The 26,289-nt window shown below is 43.5% G+C and overlaps 1 protein-coding gene across 1 annotated transcript in view; it reads right to left on the bottom strand.

The window, feature by feature from the left end:
* Positions 1-23,907, bottom strand: part of LOC138249546 (gamma-aminobutyric acid receptor subunit rho-3-like) — a 1,472,352-nt gene extending 1,448,445 nt beyond the window's left edge. The window contains exon 1 of the mRNA XM_069203495.1: positions 23,432-23,907. Within this exon, the coding sequence (XP_069059596.1) occupies positions 23,432-23,571 (140 nt within the window). The 5' untranslated portion in view covers positions 23,572-23,907. The remainder of the gene's footprint in view (positions 1-23,431) is intronic.
* Positions 23,908-26,289: the final 2,382 nt, after the last annotated feature.

Genomic DNA, 26,289 nt, shown 5'->3' with positions numbered 1-26,289 from the left:
TCTGAATCATTGTGATTTTTTTTTTTAAATGATAAAAATACACTTACATACTCATTAAGACACCCATGCACCCACTGGGAAATTCACTCAGACACCCACTCACAGACAAAGTTAGACACTCATGTTCCCACTCACAGATCCAGATAGACACTCACTTCTACTCACAGACCCACTCAGACACTCATGCACCCACTCACAGACTCTCTAAGACACTCATGCACCCTCTTACAGGTGCACTCAGACACTTGCACCTAGTCACAGGCCTACCCAGACACTCATTCCCCCTCACAGACCCACTCAGACACACTCACAGCACCACTCACACTCATGCATCCACTCACAGACCCTCTCAGACAGTCGTGCACCCACTGACAGACTTATGCAAGCACTAATGTACCCACTAACAGACCCACTCAGAGGCTCATGCACCCACTCACAGACCCAAACACTCACTCCCACTTACAGACACACTCAGACACTCATGCACCCACTCACAAACCCACTCAGTCATGCACCCATTCAGACCTAGCTAAACACTCATGCACCCACTCATACCCACTCAGGCAGTCATGCACCCACTCACAGACCCAGTGTGACACATGCACCCACTCACAGACCACCTCAGACAACGATGCACCCACTAACAGACCCACTCAGACACTTACTGCTACTCACACAGCTACTCACACGCTTACACCCACTCACAGGTCAACTCACACACTCATGCACACAGCCACAGACCCACTCAGACAGTTGCCCCCACTTACCGACCTACTCAGACACTCATGCACCCATTCACTAATCAACTTACTCATGCACACACTCACAGGCCTACTCGGACACTCATGCGCCCACTCCCAGACCGACTCAGACAGTCATCCGCACTCACTGGACTACTCAGACACTCATGCACCCACTCACAGACCCACTCAGACACCTATGCTCCCATTCCGAGACCCACTTAGATGCTCATACACCCACTCACAGACCCACTAAGACACTCACTCCCAGAGCCACTTAGACACTAATGCACCTACTCACAGAACCACTCGGATACTCATGCACCCACTCACAGACCCACTCAGACATTCAGTCCCACTAGCAGTCACTCACAGACCCACTCATAGTGTCCTGTACTCACTCACATTTCAAGTGAGTCAGTCTCACAACTAGTCTGATACAGAGAGTCACTAATTCAACAGTGACTTTTAGATGTGGTGGTCAATGTTCCCTCTAATTTTTTTCCACTGTGTGCGGTAGTGTAAGGTCTCTGTGCGCTGCAGCCAAGGATACGTGCACCAAGAAATTGACCATTCACGCGAGCGCAGCGCATAACTACCAAGATCTTTGGCATTTGCCTCTCAATAACTTTGTTTTACCACTAAAGAAAAAAAGGGATATTTGTATAAACATTGCTCCATGTAGTAGGGCATTAAGGCAATTTTGTGACCTGGTGGCACACCCCAAGGGCATGGCCTGTTGAGTGCCACCCACACCCCCCAAACAGAAATCAGATGGTTGAACCATTATGAAACTTTAATGAATACTCTCAGTGTGCTACAGAGGGCCATGTACATCAAACAGAGCACGTTGTAAATTAGTTAACATTTACAATTTGATGAACACACTACTGAAACAAAGCCTGTCCTGGGTAGAGGTGCTTCACCCTCCACCGCAGGAAGAGTAACACCTAGTGGTGAGCCTCAAAGGCTCTGGCCTCGAGTTACACTGCCCATACTACGACAAATAGAGCATTAGTATTATCTATTATTGCCTCTGTCAAGCCTCTGGGGAACCCCTAGACTCTGTGCACACTATATCTCACTTTGATATAGTATATAAAGCCAGCTTCCTACAGCAACCAAAGCAATGAAAAGCCCATCTTTTTTAACCTGTTATTTAATAAAACAGAATTTTCAAGGTGATTCTGTAATTCTCAGCGTTAGTAGTTTGATGCTATAATTGAACACCCTGTTTCCACCTACAGCATAGAATGTTATCTAGCTTCCCACGCTGGACTCATCCCAAAAACCGTGTCATTAAACCCAGCATTTATAGACATATGGCGCAAAATTGTGATCTTTAAGGTGCAGGTGATTTCTGCCTGCATTAGCGTGAAAGACAATGGTTATTAAAGGCTAGATTTTAAAACACTAAGGGCTCTTGGGATGGGAAATCTAATCTTATTTTGCATGTATATGTAAATAAATTGTTTGATGATGTTGCATATGTCAGTCCCTGTTTCAGACCGTTACACTGTGCTTCATTTACATTTTTGTCTGAAATAATAATCCGGAGACATTTTACTGTTCTCTGAGTGGCAAATAGCTGTTCTCTTTCCCTGTTGGATTCTTTTTTATTTTTCCCTCCCCACAGAGCTTAATTTGTGCTTGTTGTCCCTGTCCCTCCTCCTTCCCTCCCCACAGCGCTTAATTTGTGCTGGTTGTTTCTGGTGCTGAGCACGTCACTTATTTTTTAGGGCACTGAAGTGGTGGGGGCAATGCCGACGAGCCTGCCCAACAAACTCACGTACACTGTGCAAGCCCTGATCTGAGCACCTCGTGCACCCGACCACAGTGACTTTCACGGGCATGATTGCGTGATTGTGAGCCGTTTGAAATATGTAGAAGCAAAGCTGCTGCTCTGACTCCCATACGGAGAAAGCCACTGAAACGTCACCCCCTACCGAGGGACTGCAGGCAGAGGCCACCACCAATCACTGACTCCCTGTGAAGAAGGAGTGCACAGCAGACCACCAGAACTTGAGAGTCACTCTGCGCCTTGGGAAAACCGCCCTGTATATCGACTAACCACAGCTGCATTCAGTTTGGACGCCTTGATGCTGAGTGCCATAGTTTTAACAAAAACTGCTGGGAGGCCAATAGCGGTGATGCGCATTGTCACTACCACCCTGAGAGTGAAGAAGGAGCATCAGCACAGACTACTGCCTGACTCCTGTGGGTCAAAGGCTGATGACCAGACTGCTGCCCAATGCTTAATTTGTGCTTGTTGCACCATCACTTACTTTTGAGGGCCGGTGCTTATTCTTATGCCTCAAGCATTTGCTGTGAACAAAAGACACACATGGAAAAGACGGAAGAAGGAAAAACGAAAACGCGTCATAAAGGGTGAAAGTAGAAAGCTGCAGGAGTGAGCTGAAGGGGCAGGGGTGGCCGTACATGGATTGAAGAGGCCCGAGATGGCTTCAGGTTTATTCTGCCTCGGTATTCACTTCTGGCAGATTTAATTACAGCAGCCTCGTATTTAAGAGGAGGTCTTTGAGCACCAGCATGTTTTTATTTACTTAGGTGCGTATGTGGAAGAGACATGGGGATTTCTGACAAGAGACCGACTGCTTTTACCAATCGGCTCAGCACGCCTAAAAAGACAATTGCAGCAGCCGCATGTTTAAGTGGAGGGCTTTGGGCACCAGCACCTTTTACTTTTAAAGGTTGACAAGTGCATACAACACGGTCTCTGCAGAGGAGATGCCTGCACTGCCACCGTGGCCCGTACCTGATTTCTTTTGGGACTCTCGTTGTGCAGTGATTACTCCCGCACCTCCGTTCGTTGTCCTGCTCTGCCGCGAACAGAGTGACCGTGTTTTCGCGCTGTTTCTTTTTTTAAAATGCAGCGCTGACATACCAAGCCAATTAACTTCACAAGGGGTATGAAAAGTGCTGTATAAATACTGACACAATACAACTACTTATTACCTGAATTGGTTGAAGACACCAACTAGTTGCTCTGCCTAGTCAAGCATTTGTTTTCAAAAGAATCCTGGCTCTGTTGTGGTGGTAACAAAGTTCCCCAAGTTACCCACCTGGAATTACTGTGACGCCCACAGGTTGAACAGACTTAACACAAGGGAATGATTCAAAGGTGCAATCTTTGCTACTGCAATGATGAGAGATATTGCCTTAATCCTTTCTTCAAAGTAAACTTAAAATGGAATGACCACTTTAATGGTGAGGATTGCTATATTCCCTTCTCTTCTACTAATTGTTTATAATACAGTAATAGGTAGAATTGTATTCTTGGATCTTGTGTCCTAATAATCGTTTGCTCATTCAAAGTTAGATTTTTTATTTTGAGCTATGGAGGAGTTAATTATTTTTTTAAACCTCCAGCCATGAAGATGGAATTCTTCAAGTGTTAAAGCGGGATATTCTGTTATAGGGGCAGCTTCCAATCTGGATGAGATCTAATGTGGCATTGTGTGTTTCCTTAGGCTGAATCTGCATCTCACAGTACACCTAATGTTTCAGTTGCCTATTGATTATTTCATTACTCTGAGTCTTTTCTTCCCCGTTTCAGTCATCACATTTGAAGACATTGTTTCGTCCCAAAAACCCCAGCACTGTTTTTATTTTTATTAAAAGAATGCTGCTGGAGTCCCTCCAATAAAGACTCCACAAGGCATCATCACCTCCCGGAGTTACCAAGCCAAACAATTAATGGCCCTCAAGTTACTCTGCAACTCACCTCTCCCCCAAGAAAGAATTGCAGAATATAATAATGGAATTAGCAGTGAGTACCTGAGACATGACCTCCTCATCTACTTCCCCGTCCAAGTCATCCCTCTAGAGGAAAACGAAAGTTTAAGGCAATTCGGGCAACTTGAATAAAAGAAATGACATACATTGAGTGGTGCTCACAAATAGTACATTTAATCGGAAAGCCACAACATAAATTATCTAGCAGCAGACAGGACTTCTGTTCCAAAATCCAAGTAGCTTAGGTCATAACACTGAAGACGATAGTGCTTCGCGTATATTGAAGGAGAAGCACACATGGCTTCCCTGCAAGTTGCCCTTAATACGTATGTCAGCACTGCATTTTAAAAAAAGAAACAGCGCAAAAACACGGTCACTCTGTTCGCGGCAGAGCAGGACAACGAACGGAGGTGCAGGAGAAATCACTGCACAACGAGAGTCCCAAAAGAAATCAGGTACGGGCCACTCTCGTTGTGCAGTGATTTCTCCTGCACCTCCGTTCGTTGTCCTGCTGTGCCGCGAACAGAGTGACCGTGTTTTCGCGCTGTTTCTTTTTTTAAAATGCAGCGCTGACATACGTATGTTAAAATACGTCAGCGCTGCATTTTAAAAAAAGAAACAGCGCGAAAACACGGTCACTCTGTTCGCGATACAGCAGGACAACGAACAGAGGTGCAGGAGAAATCACTGCACAACGAGAGTGAAACCCACTCTCTCGCTTGATGCAGGCAGTGACGTGGGCGCTTCGCAAAGAGGCCTGCGCGGTGGGGGAAGGGAGGGTGCGCGCGCACTCGCACGCGCACCTTACAGGGAACATTGGTGGTGGTTTCTATTGAATGTGAGCATTTGTTTTGCAAACTCACAAAAGATTTGTGAAATCCAATGAGAAAATTAAAAAATATATTTTAAAAGAAAAAAACAGTGTTTGGGAAAAGGGGTGACTCTGAAAAGAGCCTTTGTGTTACTATGTGTAGCTTATAACTACCAATAGAACAGGATGCCGGCTTTCAGGTTTTTTAGTAAAAGACCCTGTTGCCTTTGTCAAGTGTTCTCCATCACTTCTATATATCTATATACATATATATATATATATATATATATATATACCTCCATCTCAAAGCGTAAATTGTTGTTGCAGATGGATCCCATGTTATGGTCTCTGAGGAATGCAGAAGCAGTTTTATTTGTTTCCTGACATTGTGTATCTGTGGTCAGAATTTGTTTGAGAATTACCATTTCTGCCATTGACATATGTTGGGGGCACAGCAACATCCCAGGCAAACACCCGTTGGGCTGTTTGAGTTACCTATTTTAGCTTTAGGTCTCTTGTAAAATATCTGCATAGAGGTCCTGGCCTGGCAGTAAATAATGCTGAGTGCCCCTATTTCTTCCTACTGGGAGACTCTTTACCTACTATTATCACCATACCCCTACTCCACTTGTTTCCTTGTCTTATGATTCCCAGTGATTCCGCTCATTTTTTCTTTCTCTCAGTGTGATTATAAGGGGCATCTCCCCCCTCCCCCAGACCAGGGGCCAATTGCCCTCATTGTTTAGGGTGAGAGAACTAGTCCCTTCCTTTACAGGTGCAGTGCTTATTAATTTCTTAAGGCACTGCATCCACAACGATGAGTGATTGCATTGTTGTGATGACACTTATGGCATGTGTGTTTACACTATGTGTGCAGTGGTTTGCTGTGATTATACTCACTTGTGTAGCCTCATTGCATGCCATGTTCTAATAACTAATTTTTCCCTCCATTTCTTCTCTTAGGCCTCCCTTATTCCAGTTAGCACTCAAGTAGGCCCAGAGTGTGTTCTATATAAGCCTGTCACCTTTAGTTGAGGAGAGGCACTTTCAACACACTAGCTTCACGAGGGATCCCAGGCCCTGATGAATACCCCAGACCAGGAATGGCTATATAAGAGGCAGAAACATGTTGGCCAATAGGATCTGAGTGGCATTATGAGTCATTATATCCACAAAATCCCATTGTTGTTTTTATCCTTACCAACAGACACCATCATTAAAGGGCGTGAGCTACACTGGTGATCTGTTAGGTAATTTCATCCATATAACTGGATCCCCACATTATCAAGAGAAATTTTGTTTCAGTACTCCCTTGAGGTTCTTTTAGCCATGAGCTCGAGTCTGCCGAGGTGGTATTATCCTACCTGGGTGGGGACAGGTGGTCAAATGGTGAAGCATGATACTATAATGTGTGTGAGACCACCTATTCCGTAAGAAGGAACCCCCCCTTAACAGGTCTTCAAAACACGGTTATCACAACCATACAGTATCTTGAGCTCGATCACGGAAAAGAGTGATCTTATCACTGATAGGACAGACCTTGACGGTTGGTTCATTAGATCCCCCATACCTCTTGTGTATATATGTTGGAGAACACCAGGGCAGAGTGAGTGAAAAGTATCATTAATTGAGGAAAGGAATTCTTCATTAGGATTTCCAGTCCTACCCTAGTAAGTGTGCCCAGATCATTACTACCACAGTGCACAGTTATGAGTTTGGATGTTGGCAATCCACAATACTTTTAACTAAAGGCAGCAATGGATGCCACTTTAGCACTCTCTGGCCCACCCAGGTAATATCTACATTAGGTAAACCCAGGTCTCTGTCAATGTCACTCTTCCTATCACTCTCTCTGGCCCAAAACACAAAGCTATGACCCACAATCCAGACTCAGAACATTTTGGAGGGAAGCTGAAATAGCACACAGGAGAAGGTTGCAGCTGAGTAATGCAGATTTTAAGCGAAGGCAGGTACAATGGAGGCTATCATCTACAATTTGAAAAAGAAAAATTGCTTGGAATGTGTAAGTATGGTATTGATAGTAAGAGAAAAGAAAACAGATGTGTGATTGACTGCTACAGTTGGTTTAGAAGTCAGCATGGAGCTCTTACAAAGTGTTGTAATGTAATAAGACAACAGAGAGTTTGTCTTGGAGACAGATCCAGTTTAAGGAGATAAGACTAAATGTTTCAAACTAGAATGATACTAAATTTGCTAAAGAAGATGAAAAGATTTAACAGGAGAAGTGGTGTACTTAAATAAAAGCAACTTATTGAAACAATAGTTGACAAACATTTGCTGTGAAGAGGAAACCTTTAATCTTAATATTGAACAGAATGAAGACATTAGACAAAATAGTATTGTGAGGAAAAGAACATTAAGAAAAAGGCTATTTATTGAAAAATGTTTAAAGATTAAGGGAGGCACATATCTAGTACAAGCTGTTTTTAATGAAGAGCGCTACTTACAAAAGAAAACATTAGTGCATACAGTTGATATAACTGGTCGTTGCCATGAGGAAATATGGTACTCTCACTGCAAAAGAGGAGATGGGTCTTAGGATTGCAGAGGGAGTGATAGCTGAAGAGGTACAAAGAAGGCGAAGACAGGTCAATGTATATAAGTGGAACTGTAGCAGTATTTGCAGTGTCTGTCAGGAATCAACAGATAAACTGGGAGAATTTTCATGCAGAAGTCCAAAACAGAACATTTTAATGCTGCAAGGATTAAGTTAGGAAATACATTAATCTAAAAGGGCATTTACTGGCGTGTCTCTCTAAGAAAGTGTGTAGAATCCCTTTTCATCACTTTAGAATGTTAGCCGGGCATCACTCAAAAATGTGAAATTTAGTTATAAGATTTCAGTTATGTTTAGGATAGATGAATAGAGCTCAATTACATGGCACTCTTGCAGAGGTGGAAAAAACTTTGTGAAGACGTTCAGTGTTGTTTCTTTAGTCCTGAAGAGACGTATAGGGAACATGAAGAGTTGGTGACTGGAGGTGTAGAGCAGCAGGATACAGACATTACTATTGACAAAATGTACAAAAGATATAGCAAAGTTTAACACAGTTTCTTCAGAGAAACCAAACTGTGTTTGTATTTGTTGTCGCCACACTCACTACAGAAGCCAAACTCTCAAAGTAGTTATATTTTCTAAAAATGAGCATGACAATAGAGATAAGTGGCAGGAATTTGGTGCATATTTATTTGTCGAAAAATGCTTTGATTTGGCAACAAAGGAAACTATATGTAAGTATTGTTATAAAGATTGTTAGAGGATAATAAAATGCCAGTTAGAGCACTACATAACACATTAGAATTTGTATCTATCCCAGAAGAACTTCAACAATTAAATGTTAATGAATCAATCCTCATACAATTATACATCCTTTTCAAGCAATGGTTTGAATGGAACCAAAGACCAGAAAACTACCACCAACAGAGCTACAGAAAGGACTCAAAGGAAGAGTTGTCTACTTAACTTTAGATTTTAAACAGAATGTTAAGACTGTAGGCGTAGAGAGAGATACTGATGAAGCATTCATTATTCTACTAAATGGTGCGCCTACCAAAAACAAAAAATATGGTAAGAGTTAGGGGATGTTAGTAAAGTCAAAAAAGCCACATTATACTCGAAAGAAAATATTGTTTTCTACAAAAATGTTCATATTATTGGAGAGGTTGATAGATTGAAGTCAAAAGAAATATATGAACATTATAATATCCATCCATCCATTCTAAAGAAGTTATTGGTGATGCTATGAATCTGTATTGAATGAAACAAGCAAACAGAGCTTCAATTAATGTTTGTCAAAAAACTTTAGGAGCTCACTGTTTTCCACACATTTTTCCCACAGGAGTAGGTGGCCGGTATGATGACCCACCTGTAATTTGATCACATGTCAGTGTGGTACTAACGAGTACTCGTATGGTAGTCACGGAGAACTTAAACATATGTTACGAAATTTAGGCGCACCTACTTGATTTGTGACACTTAGTTGTGAAGAGTACGCATGAGATGATTTGCTTGAGTTTTTAAGAGAAGCAGACTCTAACATAAAGGACATCCATTTAAAGACAGCTGGAGAATTGCTGCTGAGGTAGCTAAGGACAGTTCACAAAGCAGCCAAAGTTCAGGACCACCAAGTAAAGGGCCTCTGTGACAACCTGTCATTGAAAATGAAGCTTCTATAGCCATGAATGAGGTTGAGACTGCAATGCAACAACCTAGACAAGAAACTGTTGATTTGGAGGAGTTAGTTGAACAATTGAATGACAAGATAAAGTGATATATATGGAGGTAAAAGACAAAATAGAGCGTGGATTCCTTCATGAAAAGAATGAATGTAAATGCTCAACATTTAAGCCAATTCTATTATACATCAGCAGGCAAGATGGCAGTGGGAAAAGCTTTTTAATTGAAGTTCTCACCGCTTACCTACAGTGGACTTCACAGTCAAATTGGTTGTGTATAGTAACAGCACCAAATGAGTTAGCTGCACACACTAGCAATAAAATTACTTTACATCGACTATTTGTGCTACACGTAGAACAAGACAACAAACTGGAATACCAGAAGTTATCCGGTGAACCTTGTCATGAAGTCTCTAGAGTACTGAAGAATTTGAAACTTTTAATCATCAATAAGGTGAGCATGGTCTCAAACTTAATGCTTGCCTTTGCACACACGAGAAAGCAATGAATTCCTAACACAAACTATGCCATAACATTTGGAGGAAAGCATTTAATTTTATTCAGTGATCAACTACAGTTTACCCCCTGAAAGGACAGCCTGTGTTCAAGACACTTGTACAAGAAGAAACCCACAATTCAATTAGAAGTTTTGGAAATGTCAACATTTGGTTAAACTTCCAATACAAGGAACTACATGACATGGAATACTGAAATGTTTTGAAGGATATTAGAGTAGGAGTTCTCACAAAAGGTGGAAAAGAATGCTTAGAAAGTTAACTTAAAAAGAACATATTTCTCACAAAGATGTCTGCAGCACAGCTAATGTTCAATCTCATTGAAGAAGGAAAATCTATTGTATGTCTAATGCCTACTCTTCAGGAGTGCGCCTCTTTTAAGTAACAATTACTACAAATGGAAAAAGAAGACATTTTGGAACTCAATGCAATTGATAAAATGGAGTACCGGAGGGTGTCAGTACTGCTAACTGAAAAACTATAATCAAAATTGGATTGACTGGAGAAGTCTGTTTCCAGAACTGTGGGATTAGAAAAGTGTTTGTGTTTGCACAAACTGTAGGGTCATTTTGTGGCATAATTTAAATGATAAGGAAGGACTAGTTAATGGTGCCATGGGTAAAGTTACAGATTTAATTTTGTTTCCTAACAGGAATGAGGTTGAATACCTAGTAATCAAATGTGATCAAGTTGAAGGTGTTACACAGACTGCAAGGTCTATTGCACATTTCTTGCTTATAAGATTCTTCTATGTTCGTAAGATGCAGTTCCCAGTGTCTTTAGAATATGCTATTACTAATCATAAAGCTCAAAGTATAAGTGTAGATGCAGCATTCAGTAATATTGGTAGTACTGTGTTTAAGGAAGGTATGTCATATGTAGCCTTATCGTGGGTTACAACATTGTCTGGTTTGTATCTGGCAGACTTTAATGACACTAACGTAAATACTTATTCAAATAGTGTCAGAGAGTACAATTGCTTGAGAAGTGTTTGTGCTCTTCGTTTAGGGCAGTATCCTGTTTATGAAAAACCTACTATCTGCCAAAAGTGAAAGCTTTTGGAAGATCATAGTGATGTTCCTCAGAGCAAGAGTAAGAAGGAGAAGGAACTTCTTAAGAAAATAAATACTGACAATCCTGATGATATTGTTAATTACCAGTTGACAAACCCCTGAGGTGTCAACTGCATTGCCAATGTGGTTCTCAATGCACTGTTCTCTTTAGCTCATGTTGTTCATGCAATTCCATGGAGAAAAGGGAAGAGATTGTGCTCTGCAATTCTAACTTTGTGGGAACATCTGACCAGTGATAGAACTAAAACATATTCTGCATCTCATATTCGAGACCTTGTAGATGTGTGCATTGCATCAGTGCACTTTAGTCAAAATACTCACGAAGATGTACACAAATTATTGATGATAATCGTAGGCATTTTAGAAGAAGGCACAGTACCTATTGATGACTTATTTACACTTATTCATGTGACCATGAGCGTGAAATTTTTTCTTTTTAATCAAAAACTCAAATTGGTTCTGAAAGATTTTTTACTTAACTGTACCAGACTGCAAAACTGTTACTTTTGACAGGTAGTTCAAAGAAGCTGTACAGAATAGGATCTTTGCAAATTGTCAATCAGATCTTCTATCAACATTCCATATACAACAAATTGGTAAGTATGTTATCCTGATGCTACAGCGATGTACAGCAGACAGAAGTAAATTGAAAACGGAAATTAACAACTTAAAAGCTGGACATCTATTTATTTCTACACAAAACATACAGCACTATGGCTATTATTTTACATGAAAGAATACTCATTATATCTGGACACTACACCATCTATTTGAAAACTACAACTGGATGGATAGAATGTAATGACTCCAACCTTACTTTCAAGAAAAAACTGCCTTTTAAACTACCCAATTCATATCTTCTGTTTCTTTACCTAAGTTTTAAAAAATGGCTGAAACTGAGAAAAGGAAATAATATACTTGTTGCCTATCTACTACAACTATTTATGACATCCTACGGCCTACCAGAGGTAATGTCTGGTATAGATGTAGTTTAACGATTCTCACGTTTTGTAACATGGTACGGCCTACCGGGGTGATGTGTTTATCAGAGTGTCCATATTTAAGTATCCTTAATAGAAAATATTTCTATCGCAACACTGTGAATAAATGAGTACTTAACTTTAGGATATATTTATTTAACTTAGTTGAATAAATATAACTAAAACAATAGGGTAAATGATTGTAGTGAATGCAATGCATAGTATTGCTAATTTACAGTGACATATTGTGCAGTTCTGAGTTGTTCTACAATCTTGGTGATTCTTTTAGTTTTTTCCCCACTGTTCAATGATGATTCTTAACACAAAACATCACTTATGGTGTAAACATATAGCAGATGAGAACAGTAAAAAAAAGGTAAAATAAAATGTTGCTTTAAATTGTCAGAAATGTGTACTACATCAACATTAACTTTTGCCTTGCTGAAACTGTTGGAGGACTGTTCTGACCATCAGGACTGCCCTGATTTTTCGATTTTTGACCACTTGGTTTTCGACTGTTTACTGTGAGGAAGCCTCCTATGAGGTGACTCCCACACAATAAACACATGGTAAAATGGACTGCACGTGTTTACCGCTGGTGTCGCTGTGCTAAGGAAAGGCTGCTGTGGCGCAGCAAGGCAGGAGGCCCCGGGCAGGTTACATGTGATCATGTGTGCGCATGGATGTGCACCCATGTGAGGGCTGTGGGAGGAGGATTCCTAGTGTGCGCAGCCCAAGAACTGCGCTTAGGTAGTCCTGGTGCAGGAGGAAATATGCAGAGTGGGTGGTGACCTGGAGTAGGTCTCATGAGAGGGGTGTATACATGTGAGGGAGAGTCAGTGTGCTTACTGTCTTTTCACTGTAGGGGCACCCAGTTCAATGCCAATGTCAGGGTGCTTAAGATATTTGCATTGGGGGGATACTCTATTGAATGTCAATGGGAAATGAGGGCCTAGGGTGCAACTCCAGTTCTCTGGGGTCCACCGAGACCAGAGTCACATCAAAGTACCCTGTAACCTGTAAGAAAAGAATGATGCAGTAGGTTACAGGAGCATAGTTGTACAACTTATGGTCATCCAGGGATGTCATCTTTCTCTGCCTCAGCTCAAGATTAGGGCCAATTACTGCTCTGTCCAGTTGCTGGAGCAGGGCCTCGCATCAATCAGCCAGCTGTCATTCCGTGCCAGGAGCAGGCTGGAGAAGCCCTTCGAGGAATGTCAGGTAGGAGGGGCTGAGACTTTCAGAGCACATGTGGCAACTAACTCCTGGAGGATGCCATCTTGAGCTATCCCAGAATGCTGTGCAAGAAGGAGGGGACGGGGGCAAGGAAGTGATGTGGCACATCTGGATAGGCCAGAGGTGCAGACCTGCTGGACACTTCCGCCCCCACTTAAAAGGTCCTGCACAGGGGAGAGCTCTCTCTCTTGGCTGTGCTTCACTGCTGGACACTGGAACTGCAGACAGGCGTCATGGACAACTGGAAGGAAGAACCTCCTGACTGCCCTTGGGGCAGGGACTCTGCCCCTGAAGGATCCCAGGCCAGCGAGGCGAATGCCAGGGCCAGGCAAGCTGGCCCACTTACCCCCCCAGAGGACTAGTTGGGGGAAGGACTGGGCTAGCGCAAGGAGAGAGCGCTGCCCAGAAGGAAAAGAGGGAACCCAGAGGAAAGATTGGAGCAGGAGTCAGTGGGACTGGCTCCCTGATGATCTGGGACCCTTCCAGGCCAGGAGGCCTAATGAGAGTGCTCCTGGTGGCAAGGGCTTGTCACCAGGAGCGGAAGGACACAAGAATGATGAAAATCGCCCCTTTGGGGCCCGAGATATCACCAGACAAAGGATGGCCACCTTTGACCTTTGGGAAAGCAGCTACGAAGCGCGTGGAGCTCCACAGCTGCTTGCGACTGTGCCCCCAGGGAGGGCCAGGACCTGGGGGCTGCCCAGGAGGAAGAGGAGAAAAGGGGAGTGTCGTCGCACTCCCCCTCTCTGAAGAAGAAGGGGCCCCAGACCCCATCCCGGTGCCCCATGAAGCCTGGTCCGTGTTGGACATTAAATAGGGGGGGCGCCGTAGCGCAACCCCTGCTGCTGTGGAAAGGGGACCCCGGACCTCATCCCGGGGACCCCGGCGGCGAAGACAAGCCGGGGAGCGCCGTCGCGCTCCCCGTGAAGAAAGGAGTAATGGGGGGGGGCGGCGTCGCGCACCCCCCAGCAGAAGGGAAGTCAGGGAGCGCGACGAAGATGGCTCAAATGGGGCCCTGGACCCCCATCCCGGGGCCCGAGAAGAGGCAGGAGTGGGGGTGCGCCATCGCGCACCCCCAGCCGAAGAGAAGTCGGGGAGCGCCATCGCGCTCCCCGTGAATGTGGCCAGAGGGGCCCCGGACCCCATCCCGGGGCCCCGAACAAAAGAGGGCCTGGGCGAGTGCTGTCGCGCTCCACTAAGGAGGAGAGGGGCCCCAGCCCCCGTCCCGGGGCCCCGAGAAGAGGACGACTCTGGGGAGCGCCGTTGCGATCCCTGCCAGGAGGAGGAGGGGCCCCGGACCCCATCCCGGGGCCCCGAAGATGCCGTGAGGAAGGGGGAGTGCCGCTGCACTCCCCCGCACGGCCCATCTGGCCGCCAGCATCCCCGTGTCTGCCCGCTGGATGTTTGAAGCAGAAGCTTCAGTGAACTTTTGTTCCTGGTTGTGCAAGGGTGCCTACAATAGGTGTAGGTTGGTATGGCCCCATTTATTCTACTGTTATTTCATGGTTAAGTAGGAGTAATCCAAAAGTAATCCTGATGGTTATAAGGCTAGAATTTGGTCTCTTATGTTCCCTGATTATGTTAATTTGAATAATGATACTGACAGTCATCTCTTGGCAAGATGAAAGTATTTAATCACAAATGTAAGTGTAGCTGTCATCATTGCACTGTAGTGTTGAATGAAAGTATTTAATCACAAATGTAAGTGTAGGTGTCCTCATTGCACTGTAGTGTTGAATACTGTCAAAATGTTAAAATGTCGCAAGGGGGCACTGGGATGGTTTTGCCTCGTGGATTGTTGGATTATATTCTTCCTTAAGGAGACCTGAGAGATTACATACTGTTTGCCCAAAGTGATCCTATCACTTTGTATATATTTGTAGATTGTTGCATAGTATTGAGTAGTGTGTGTGAATAATAAATGTACTTTTACTTTATCAAAAGAAAAAGCACAGACTGGACATTCATTTATTGAGAGTCATGCTTGCGTGCTTGTGAATGGGGATTACTAGCCCACACCACCTCCCTTGAGTAAGCCTTGGACTGCTCTGCAACGCTACCCTATGAGAGTCAAGCGCTACAATGGGGTGTTTGGTTCCCAGTGGCGGTCGTGTGCGGACTCGTTACTTGTGCAGGCCACACAACTAATGACCCACCTTCCAACAGAAACATAAACATCATTGGGTAAATTAATAACGAGGGGTGGGCGGTGAACTCTGCTCAGCTGGTCGAGTTAACAGAGTTTTTGGCACTCCGCACTCTACTAGGAGCATGGAGTTCAGCCAAAAACTCTGATAGCCCCGGCAGGCAGAGCAGAGCTCACCATGTGAGCACTGCAGCCCAGTTCTGTGCCACACATCGCAAGCACAGATATTCTGTGTGGTTGTGTTGTGTGGCCCATAACTGGGCTGCAGTGCGTACCCGGACCAACGTTGGTGGCGTGGAGCTGTTGCCATCACCAGAGTCCGGCCTCATCAGCCCAGGAGCAGGGGGCAGAAGGAGGCAGACAGCTTGACTGCTGGCAATGAAGACCCTGGGAGGATCAAGGTAAAAACCTTGTTTCACTTTCTCTTGTGTGCACGGTGGGTCAGGCCTGTGCACAAAAGGCCTAAAATGGCAGCTTTCGCTGCCTACAACCCTGGCCTGCCCAGGCCTCTTGTGCACTGGCCTGCCCTGTGTGCACAAGAGAAAGTGAAACAAAGCTTTGCACACGGGTCAGGACAGTGTACAACAGGCCTGAAATGGTAGCTTTCGCTGCCTACGGCCCTGGTTAACTAGGCCTGACCGTGCTTAGCGCTTCTGAGATTGGGCCAGGGTGCCACTAGGCCAGGCGGCACTCCGCCGCTCGCAGAACTCCATGGAATTCCACAAAGTTTTAAACCAACTCTGCAGAATTCTGCAGAGTAGAACTCTGTGAGCTCCTATCACCCTTATTAATAACATGTAATGTTAACTTATATTTATGTATTCTCTTTGTACAGATCAATGGATTCATTTACTGCAGTAATGTAGCTGACTAATTAGATCTTTACCATGTGGAATTCATCCAATACGACATGCAGGCAGACATTCACGCATACACTGACACCCTCAAGTACACACTGAGATATACACTGATATATCAAGGCAAAAACTCATGCATACACTAATACAGCTACACACACACTCAAGTGTATAGTAATACATCTAGGCACACACTGATCCATACACTGACACACTCAGGCACACCCTCATGCAAACACTATCACACAAAGACAAACACTTGTGTGTTAATATAGGAGTAATCAATGTCAATACACACAATGATACATTCTTATACACCGACAAAGTCACATCACCATTATTAGATTCCCTCGTCATCAACTCTTCTTCAACCCCGGCAAGTAGGTGCACGGTCAGGCAGGCTCTGAGACCTATGACTGAGGTTACTGACTAACAGGTCACAGGTGGGGTAACACTTAGCCATCAGACAAATGCACAAACAGGAAAACTTAGAACAGATCCCACAGATAGGTGCCGCGACACCATAATGGTCCCCGGAGATGTCCCAATAAAATCTACATGGCCAGAGGGGTGAGTGTATTCCCAAAAACACCATAAAGTTAGATGCCGCATGTAGTTAGGGACACTTAGCCAATCAGAACACAGCTCATACAGCACTTGCAGCAACCACAGATCTCTCAGGCTCCTCAGGCTAGACATCTCGACACGTACTCACTGGCCCAAATTGTGTCCGCGCAAAGTTGAGGCCACCTGCATTTGTTATCTGGAACTGTATTTATGACTCCATGACAAATGTTTGCTTATTTAACAAAGGAAAGAATGTTTTGTATTGTTTTATGGTACTGAGAGAAATTTATAAAAACCTACTGCAAGCAAATGTACATCGGGAGACAGTCCTGAGACCCTGGATCGGTAACTGTTCTCCCGACTCTAATGTTCTATTAAATGAACTGTTCCTCTTTTGCCAGAAGCTTCTTGTCTTTTGTTTTTTAAGGTAAATTCACATTAGAGCAACACATGCATATAGTAACATACCCAATGACATACTTATGTGTACAATGTCATACCCAGCCACACACTGACACACCTATGCACACACTGATGCACACAGTGACACACTCAGACACACACTCATGCATACACTATAACATCACTGCAGACGCGTGTGCAAATAGTAACATACCCAGGCACACAATGACACAGACACTGAGTAACCAAGACACACGCTTACACATACACTGAGACACCCAGGCACACACTCATGCATAGACTGTTACATCCAGGCACACACAGATGCATACACTAACACAACCAGGCACACACTAATACATACACTGACACAGCAAGGCATACACTGATACATACAAGCACACACTGACGCATACACTAATACACCCAGGTACACACAATTACACCAAGGCAGACACTTGTGCATAAAGAAACATACCTAAGGTTACCCTTATGCATACACCGACACACACAGCAACATATTGACACAGACACTAAGACACCCAGGCACACATCAATGCATACACTAACACACCCAAACACACACTGATGCATACAATGACACACCCAGGAACAGACTCATGCATGCACTATACCAGCAAAGCAGACACTCATGCATAGACTAACATACCCAGGGCACACTTATGTACCCTCTCACGCACCCAGGCACACACAGACAGACCCCAGACTCACAATGATGCATAGAGTAATGCACCAAGAAACGAACTGATACAGATATTGCTGTAGCCAGGCGAATACTCATGCATACACTCATGCACCCAAGTACTCACCAAATATTCACAGTATTATAACCAGGCACAAACTGATGCAGACACTGACACGCTCAGAAACGCACTGACACAGACTCACTCCCAGGTACATATTCATGTATACACTGATACATCCAGGTACAGACCGATGCATACACTGACACACTCAGACCTCAGACACACACTGATGCATACACTGATGCAACCAGGCACACACTCATGCATACACTATCACACCAATGCAGACACACATGCATACACTGACACACCTAGGAACACACTTATGTATACACTGACACATCGAGGCACACGGTGATGCAGACAATGACACACCCAAGAACACTGACGTACAAACTGACAGATCCAGGCACACATTGATACATTGATAAAAATAGTGCCACACCCAGGCACACACACATGCATAGACTCACATACCGAGGCACTCACTAATACACACACTATCATAATGAGGCTTTTACTAAAGCAGACACTGACGCACCCACGAACACACTGACACATTCACCGACACACCCACAGACACTCATGCATACATGAATACATCCAAGCACACACTGATGCATACACCAACATGTTCAGGTACACACTCATGTGTACATTGACACAACCAGGCACACACTGATGCATACACTAACACACCCAGGGACACACTAATACAGACACTGACACACCCAGGGACACACTAATACAGACACTGACACACCCAAAGACATACTTATGCATACACTATCACATTAATGCAGACACTCATGCATACAGATATACCCACTCAATGAGACATAAAACTGCTTATGTACCCTGTAAGTTAGTACACTACAACTTCCTCCATAGAATATGCCTGACCCCTAAAACTCTACATCGCATATCCCTGACATGCCCGGACAACTATCACCGCAGAAATGTCGGGGTGCAGACTTTCTACATCTATCCTGGCTATGCCCACCAGTCCAGGCCTTTTGGAACAGGTGGTAAATGACTTGAAAAGGACTACTCACCTCACAATAGATTGCACACCACAGACTTGTCTATTAGAAAGTGTAAGGGGGAATAAGTGCCACAAGATGGCTTACAAATTCTTCCAGCTGGTGCTAATGTTGGCTAGGCATAGGGTAGCAATTACCTGGATGGGCCAATGAGCCCCATCACGAGAACACTGGCATAAGGATATACAGGAGTGGGTAATGGCCAAAGTGGTACATATGAAGCTGAGCAGGCAGGATGAGAAAGTAAAGGAAGACCTCCAAACCTGGCACATTGATACACTCAAATGCAGAAACAGACACTAGCATTAGTGACAGAACGGATGATTCTGCGAGCAAGAGCTCACAACAAGAGAGGACAGAGCTCTAATGCTACGTAAGGGTGCTGCGGCATATGCCTCTAGGATGAGTGGGAAGAGACGCCTTGTAAAATGCCTATGTTGAGATGCAAAGGTGATGAAAGGACCCAGCAAACATTGTTATGTAAGTACTCTGCCTTGTTTTACTTGCTGAACCATGCCAATTGCACTGTTGTATTGTGGTAAGATGTTCTATATAAAATGGAGAAATAAAGGTTTAAATAAATAAATAAATAATAAAACACAGAATACCACACTCATACAATAACTTAGAAACAACTTCACACATCTAAGCTACCACTCATAATCCCACTCAGCTGTCCATACAAAAGCACATACAGAAATTACTCAACAGAGCAGCCACTAGCATACCAATTCTCCAACGAAAGGCATACTCTACCACCTAAACACTTGCTCATACACTAACTAACACATTCACTCACCTAAACGTATAGTTAGACAAACACCCACTCACTCACCCACAGAGCTACTCACACACTTAGGGGCATATTTAAAAAAAGTGGTGCTGCACGCCTTAGTGCCCCTACAACGCCACCATGTTTGGGCCACATTTAAAATACGGCACGCCATGGTGGTAGTTAGGGGACTAGTGTCAGAGTTTTTTACTCTAGTCCCGCACTTTGCTTGATTAGCGTAAACATTTTTTACGCTAATCCTGCAAAGCACTCATAGGTCAATCGTAAACAATGGAAGCCTCCTTTTAACGTCTGCTCTGGGAAGGCGTTAACAGTGCCGAAACAAATGACGCAAAGAAATCTCATAGATTTTTGTGCGCCATTTTTTCTGCCTCCCTAACAGGGGAATGTCCCCTGCCTCAGGCATAATGTCGCGCAAAGGCTTACAAAGTGGTGCAATGCATGCGTTGCGCCACTTTGTAAATATGGTGCAGCATTCTTGTTCTTCCAATGCCACACTAGTGTAAAAAAAGACACTAATGTGGCATTAGAATGGCACAAGGGGCTCTTAAATATGCCCCTAAGTGACCAATTAAACAACTCAAAACACCCACTCTGCAACAAATACACCAACTTACACCACCACTCACCCACATATATAGTCGCTCACAACCCCTCTTACATACTAATATAGACACTCGCCCATCCACTCACTCCCTGTTACAAGTGATACATCCACTTGCACATCTATACAATCACATAACCACTCACCAACCCACAGAGCCACTCACACAGCCAATAAAAACAGTTAAAACTCACAGTAGCACACCCAGAACATATAGTAGAAATAACACTCCTTATCACCTCAAAACTAAAAGTATTTTCTATTACTTAGTAGCTTCCTATCTACCTTTATCTCTTACATACATTTTCAAAACACCTACAGTCAGTGGATGAGGTCATCAATGATGTCACTGACCATGTCATTAGTGATGTACTATGTGAGGTTATATGCAGTGCATTACGAGAGCTTAAGTTATAGTTAGGTCACGTAACTACAAGTGATGACTTTCTATGATTTTATATGAGTACAATGTGAGCCTAACTATAATGACTGTGTAACCATAGGTTTTTTCAGTGAATATACATATAGTCACAAATAACTTTATAACTCTGATCAGAAGCTCATCGATCTCAATGCACTTTGTTGGGGCAATGCTAGACTGGTTTACATAAAGCTATTACTCTCTTCCATACTAGAAATTGAGGAATGATTTTCCAAATGTGCATCCCAGTCATTCAGAAACATATGAAAAAGCACATTGCTTCTTTATTCTCATTATAATGAAACATATAAAAGATGTATGACATTCGTATCTGACAGGATTTGTATCGAATTTTAAATGTTAACTCTGTATAAAAAAAAGAAAGAAAAATGTGTTCTGTAATTGTAACAAGTGTGCCATCATCCATTGTTGTGTTGATCAATATGAAATATAAAGACTTTATTCAATTATAAGTTGCATTAATTCTGAATGTGATAAACATAAATAACATTTGTCTTTGATGAAACAACCCAGGTAGTAAATTCAAACTGTGGGCTTGATTTAGAGGTTGGCAGGCAAGTTACTCCGTCACAAACGTGACGATAATCCTGTCTGCCTTATTACAATTTTCACAGGACATAATGGAATCGTAATATGGTGGACAGGATATCTGTCATGTTTGTGACGGAGTAAACTCTAAGGCCCTCATTATGAGTTTGGCAGCCAGACAAGCCGACCACCAAACTCATGGGGAGGACGCCAACATCATACCAGAGGCAGCAACCCCCCCACCACCACGGTTGTCTTACAATGCGGGAACATTGTATTATGACCTTCCCACCGGGCTGAACAGTGCTACAATATTGACTTTTCCTTGTTTAAGGGAGCCGAGGCCAATATTGTACACACAGCACCCTCAGAATGCGGGCTGTCTGCTTTGCAATCTGATGGTGCTCAGCCATCCCCTCACGGTCATATTACAATGTTCCCTCCAGCTGTCCAGCAAGAACATTGATTTATGACCTTCCTGCCGGGCTGATTGTCGATGACAATGCTACAATATTGACCTTTCCTTATTTAAGGGAGCCGAGGCCAATATTGTAGCACACATCTCCCTCTGAATGCGTGCTGTCTGCAAAGCAGATAGCGTGCATTCTGATGGTGCTCAGCAGGTCTGTCCGCAAGGGTTGTAATGTGGCTGTCGGACTGCCACAGCTGCAGTGGTCTGACTGTCACCGTGAGGCTGGCGTCCTAGGACTGCAAGCCTCGAAATGAGGCCCTAAAGCAGGCCCTGTCTTTTCACCTCAAAATCTGATGCTTTCTTCAGGACCGAACGAATAGTGCCAAGAGTAGACTATATAATACCTGAAGAAATTCTCTGATACCCTTCTAATGCAATCAGTTTTGAAATGTAATGATTTTGCCATCTCTGCCCTTCTGCATGTCTTTAATTCATGATAGCGCTGTTTCAGAAGAATAAAAAAAAACGCCCCCTCTAATTGTCCGTCTCACCTGCTGCCTCCAGTGATTCTGTGCTCTCTTTTGTTCCAATGTTTTCTCAGCTTTTACTACACTACACGTTCAAAAATACTTTCCCTTTTATGTTATATACAAACAATGTTTTTCTGTTCAGGGCATTATATGAGTGAAGCCATATTACTGAAATTTTGCACTGGTGCAAAATAGATGACAAATCCATCAGCACAATTTTTTCAGCTTATGTACTTATAGAATGATGCAGCTTTTGGTACGCTGAAGCCTGATTGCATCAAATATGAAAGGTTACAGATAGCCTCAAATAAATTCAGTTGTCATGAAGTTGCTACTGGTCAAGTACCTCTGTTTGACATGTGTGTTTAGGCCTTTCAGACTTAATTTTTTTTTTTTTGATCTTTCAAAAAAGGAGGCAGACATGGGTCTCAATTAAGCACACTTGCCTCTCCTATAACTAGGCGAAACCTCCTGGACAGATAGATATTCCAAAGTTCTTTGACATAATCCTGGCACTCCCATCTTTGCAAACCTCTCTGAAGGGTTTTAATGCAGCTCACAGCACCCCAGAAACCTCTACATTAGCGAATGAGAAAATTAATTTATTAAGTCAAAACAGCACTTATACTGTAAATCTGTTTGTGTCAAATCTGCTCTGGTGAAAATGAAGTTTGCTTCACCCCTGTTACAAAAGCACCAAACATTGAGCATATGGATTTATGCAAGGTTTCTGTAAAATGACCCGGACCAACGCCTTTACCTACATTCTCATTATATACTGTACTATGCATTTTCTACATTCTCACTGTACAAATAGCCCATACATGTATACTTCTATACCTTCTTCGATATTGTAGGCTGGCCCAGAATATTACAGTTTTGCATTACATATATACCGAGTCACAGGAAGCGTGCTGCGGTCACACCCTTCTCAATAGCCCTAATGCGGCTCAGAAATAATGGAAATTGCTACACGTGAACATACATGGACAGGAAGGAAATCAACACGGAGGAGACACCTATTCACCGTACCTGTTGAGCTTTCTGTTGTCCATCAAGGGTAGAAAGTGCTTCTGTCGTTGGCTATGGTGACCTTGCAAGTTCACATAATTCAGCACCGTTCTTAGGCACAGGCAGGCGAGTATTAGGAGCATTCTCATCAACAGCACCATCGTCCTGAAAAACGGAGAGTTCCTGTCGCCTACAACCTCAAAGACATCCCACAATGAGCTATGTTTACTGAAGAAAGGGACCGTGGATTTAAAAATCGAAGCATTGCACACAATCAATACAGCCGCTAACGTGGTTTTAGAGCAGTTCCAAAGAATGAGCAAAACCTTTGGCCATCTCCTCCCTTGGATCCATGTTAGAGGGCACGTGCCGAAAAACAAGCACTGCTTAGTGTCTTTAGGTACATCCTGGGAGCAGCGCTGTTGGATTGTTTTTACCTTGCAGCGTTTCCTTTTCTTTGCTTCTCTGACCTCTTTTCTTAGCGGAACAGTGGGGTTATCCACCCACACAGAACATTCTCAAGTGCGGTTTGCTATAGACAAAAGAGTGATGCCGGCATTTAATCCCTTTAATCCCAGATGCCCAGCAGGGAATTTTTTTTAATACTCAGACCTTAATGAGAAAAGGTCCTTTAGGTTAATCTTAGAACCTCCACACTACACAGAGCTTTTTGCAAAGATCGACTCACTCTGCTAGATGAATACCTGTTTCTTAAATGAATGAGGAGGCCTTAAAATTGCCAAATTTAGTATATTAATACTTTCAAAAGATAATCTCATCCATTCCATTACCATTTCTCGTGCATAGTTATGCCGACACGTTTTTCTGTTTACAGAGTGGATAGACAGAAATAACACGCTTTTGGACTGCAGCTGCAATACTGCTGCCTTATTGCTGCCCGAAGACGCTATTTCTCAAAACAAAAACATAATGAGTTCTAAACATAGCAACTCACACATAATGCACTTTCAATAGAAGAGATGCCAAATAAACAATAAGCGAAAATAATGTGCAGTGCATGCATTGAAAAATACCGGCAATGGGTGAGAGAGGTGCAGCACAGACCGCTGATACATTTTGCATGTGTGAAAAAGGCTGCTTTATTGAAAGAGGTGCACATCACAAAAGAAACACTAGGCATTCCGCCTCCCAAAACTAAGGGGCTAATTTAGGTCTTGGTAGAGGGGAATACTCTGTCATAAATGTATGGATATCCCCTCTGCCTTATTACAATCCTTTGATATCCTATGGAGATCGTAATGAGACAGAAGGGATATCTGTCACATTTGTGACGAGTAGCCCCTCCGCCAAGATGTAAATCAAGCCCTAAATCTTCACTATACAAAAATCTGTCACCTAATTTTCCTACGCCCCCAAATATCCCGTCTTTTATATGATATCACCTAGCAAGTACCTACCTCCTACCACACTGCATACCTGCAATTGTGACCTTTTTAACCTCCCCGTTGCTTATCAGTGGAACTAATATCTACTAAACTTAACTTCCCATAATGTAACAATTAACTTCCTGCCTCATTCAGCCTGGTTCGCCGATGGCAACAACAATACCATTAGCTAAACCCATCCCAACTTCTCGGCCAATCGCCACTCAGAAAAAAGCATTTGTTTGACTTTTTCTGCCCCCTCCCCATCTCCCCAGCCCAAGATCATCCTGTACACACAGAGTTTGAGGCAGACACTCCCTTACTTCTAGGACATACAGCTCCACCCATAACAAGACCAGTAAACCCCATCACCCGAAAAATACTCCACATTATTGTATCAGATCTGAAAGGGCAATACAACCTAGTCTTTCCTCCCAGCAGAATGCTCTCATTTCCCTGATGATCTTTCTCCTGGCCTTATCTATTGCCACTGGCTTGAAAGCCCATCGCCAATGACTCCTGGGGATAAATTCTGTCCAAGCCACGAAGCAAACTAACCACTGTGTTTTTATCCCTTTCAAATCTTTCTTCATTGCTCGCAGCAATGCCAAACCCGTTTCTACCACCAAATAATTTTCCCCTAAATGCTGTAGTATAACATTGGGACTGTTCTTTCTCAACAAATACTTATTCAGACTGGTCAACAGTGCCTTCCAGTGCACATCAACTCTTCCCGTGTCAGGAAACCGAAAGCAAACTTGCTTCAAAACCCAAATTCTGACCAAGAGCACTCCTCTTGTCTCCTCGTTTGGCCCACTTCATGAAAGGATGTCCTACAATCCACACGAGAAGCCGGTGGCCTCCAGATGCAGAACTAAACCTGAAAAGAGAGCAACAGCAGTAAAGGAAAACAACTCATTGTGTTCAACAATCCCCCCTTCAAACCTTATATACCTCCTAAAACAGTCTGAGGACCACCTACTTAACCCTATAATTTGCTCTTGAGGCCAACCCCTCCTGCCCACTTCTGTTGCCACCCCAAAATGAAAAGAGTGAGTGCCATCCTCCCTTGCTGCTATCCTGAGCTATAAAAGTGCATTCCTCAGTACCGTTAGTAGTTGGAAGGTGGTCAATCATGCTCCGTCCCCATGCCTGAATGCTTTCCCACAGGGCAAATCCCCACAAGCTTGCAACTTCTCTCCCCATCTGAACAAACAGAAGCTCTCTACTGGGTAAACCTTCAACACCACCATCTTACGCTTTGATCTCTGGTCCGTCTTGGACTGGCCCAACCATATCCCAACCCAGATTCCACTAACACTGCTATTTGAAATCGTGTCTCTAGTTGGCAAAGGTTTTACACTCTATTGAAGTAGGCACCACAATCCTAGTCAAGGCAAGTGAGATACACACTAAAGGTTTACCTGTGCTCGCCCTCTGATAGCTTTGCACAGAGCAGTCAGGCTAAACTAGAGAGGCAAAGTGTAAAGTATT

The sequence above is a fragment of the Pleurodeles waltl genome, chromosome 8 (genome assembly GCF_031143425.1).
Source record: "Pleurodeles waltl isolate 20211129_DDA chromosome 8, aPleWal1.hap1.20221129, whole genome shotgun sequence".
Taxonomy (NCBI): Eukaryota; Metazoa; Chordata; class Amphibia; order Caudata; family Salamandridae; genus Pleurodeles; species Pleurodeles waltl.
This window is presented reverse-complemented; position numbering and strand designations above follow the sequence as displayed.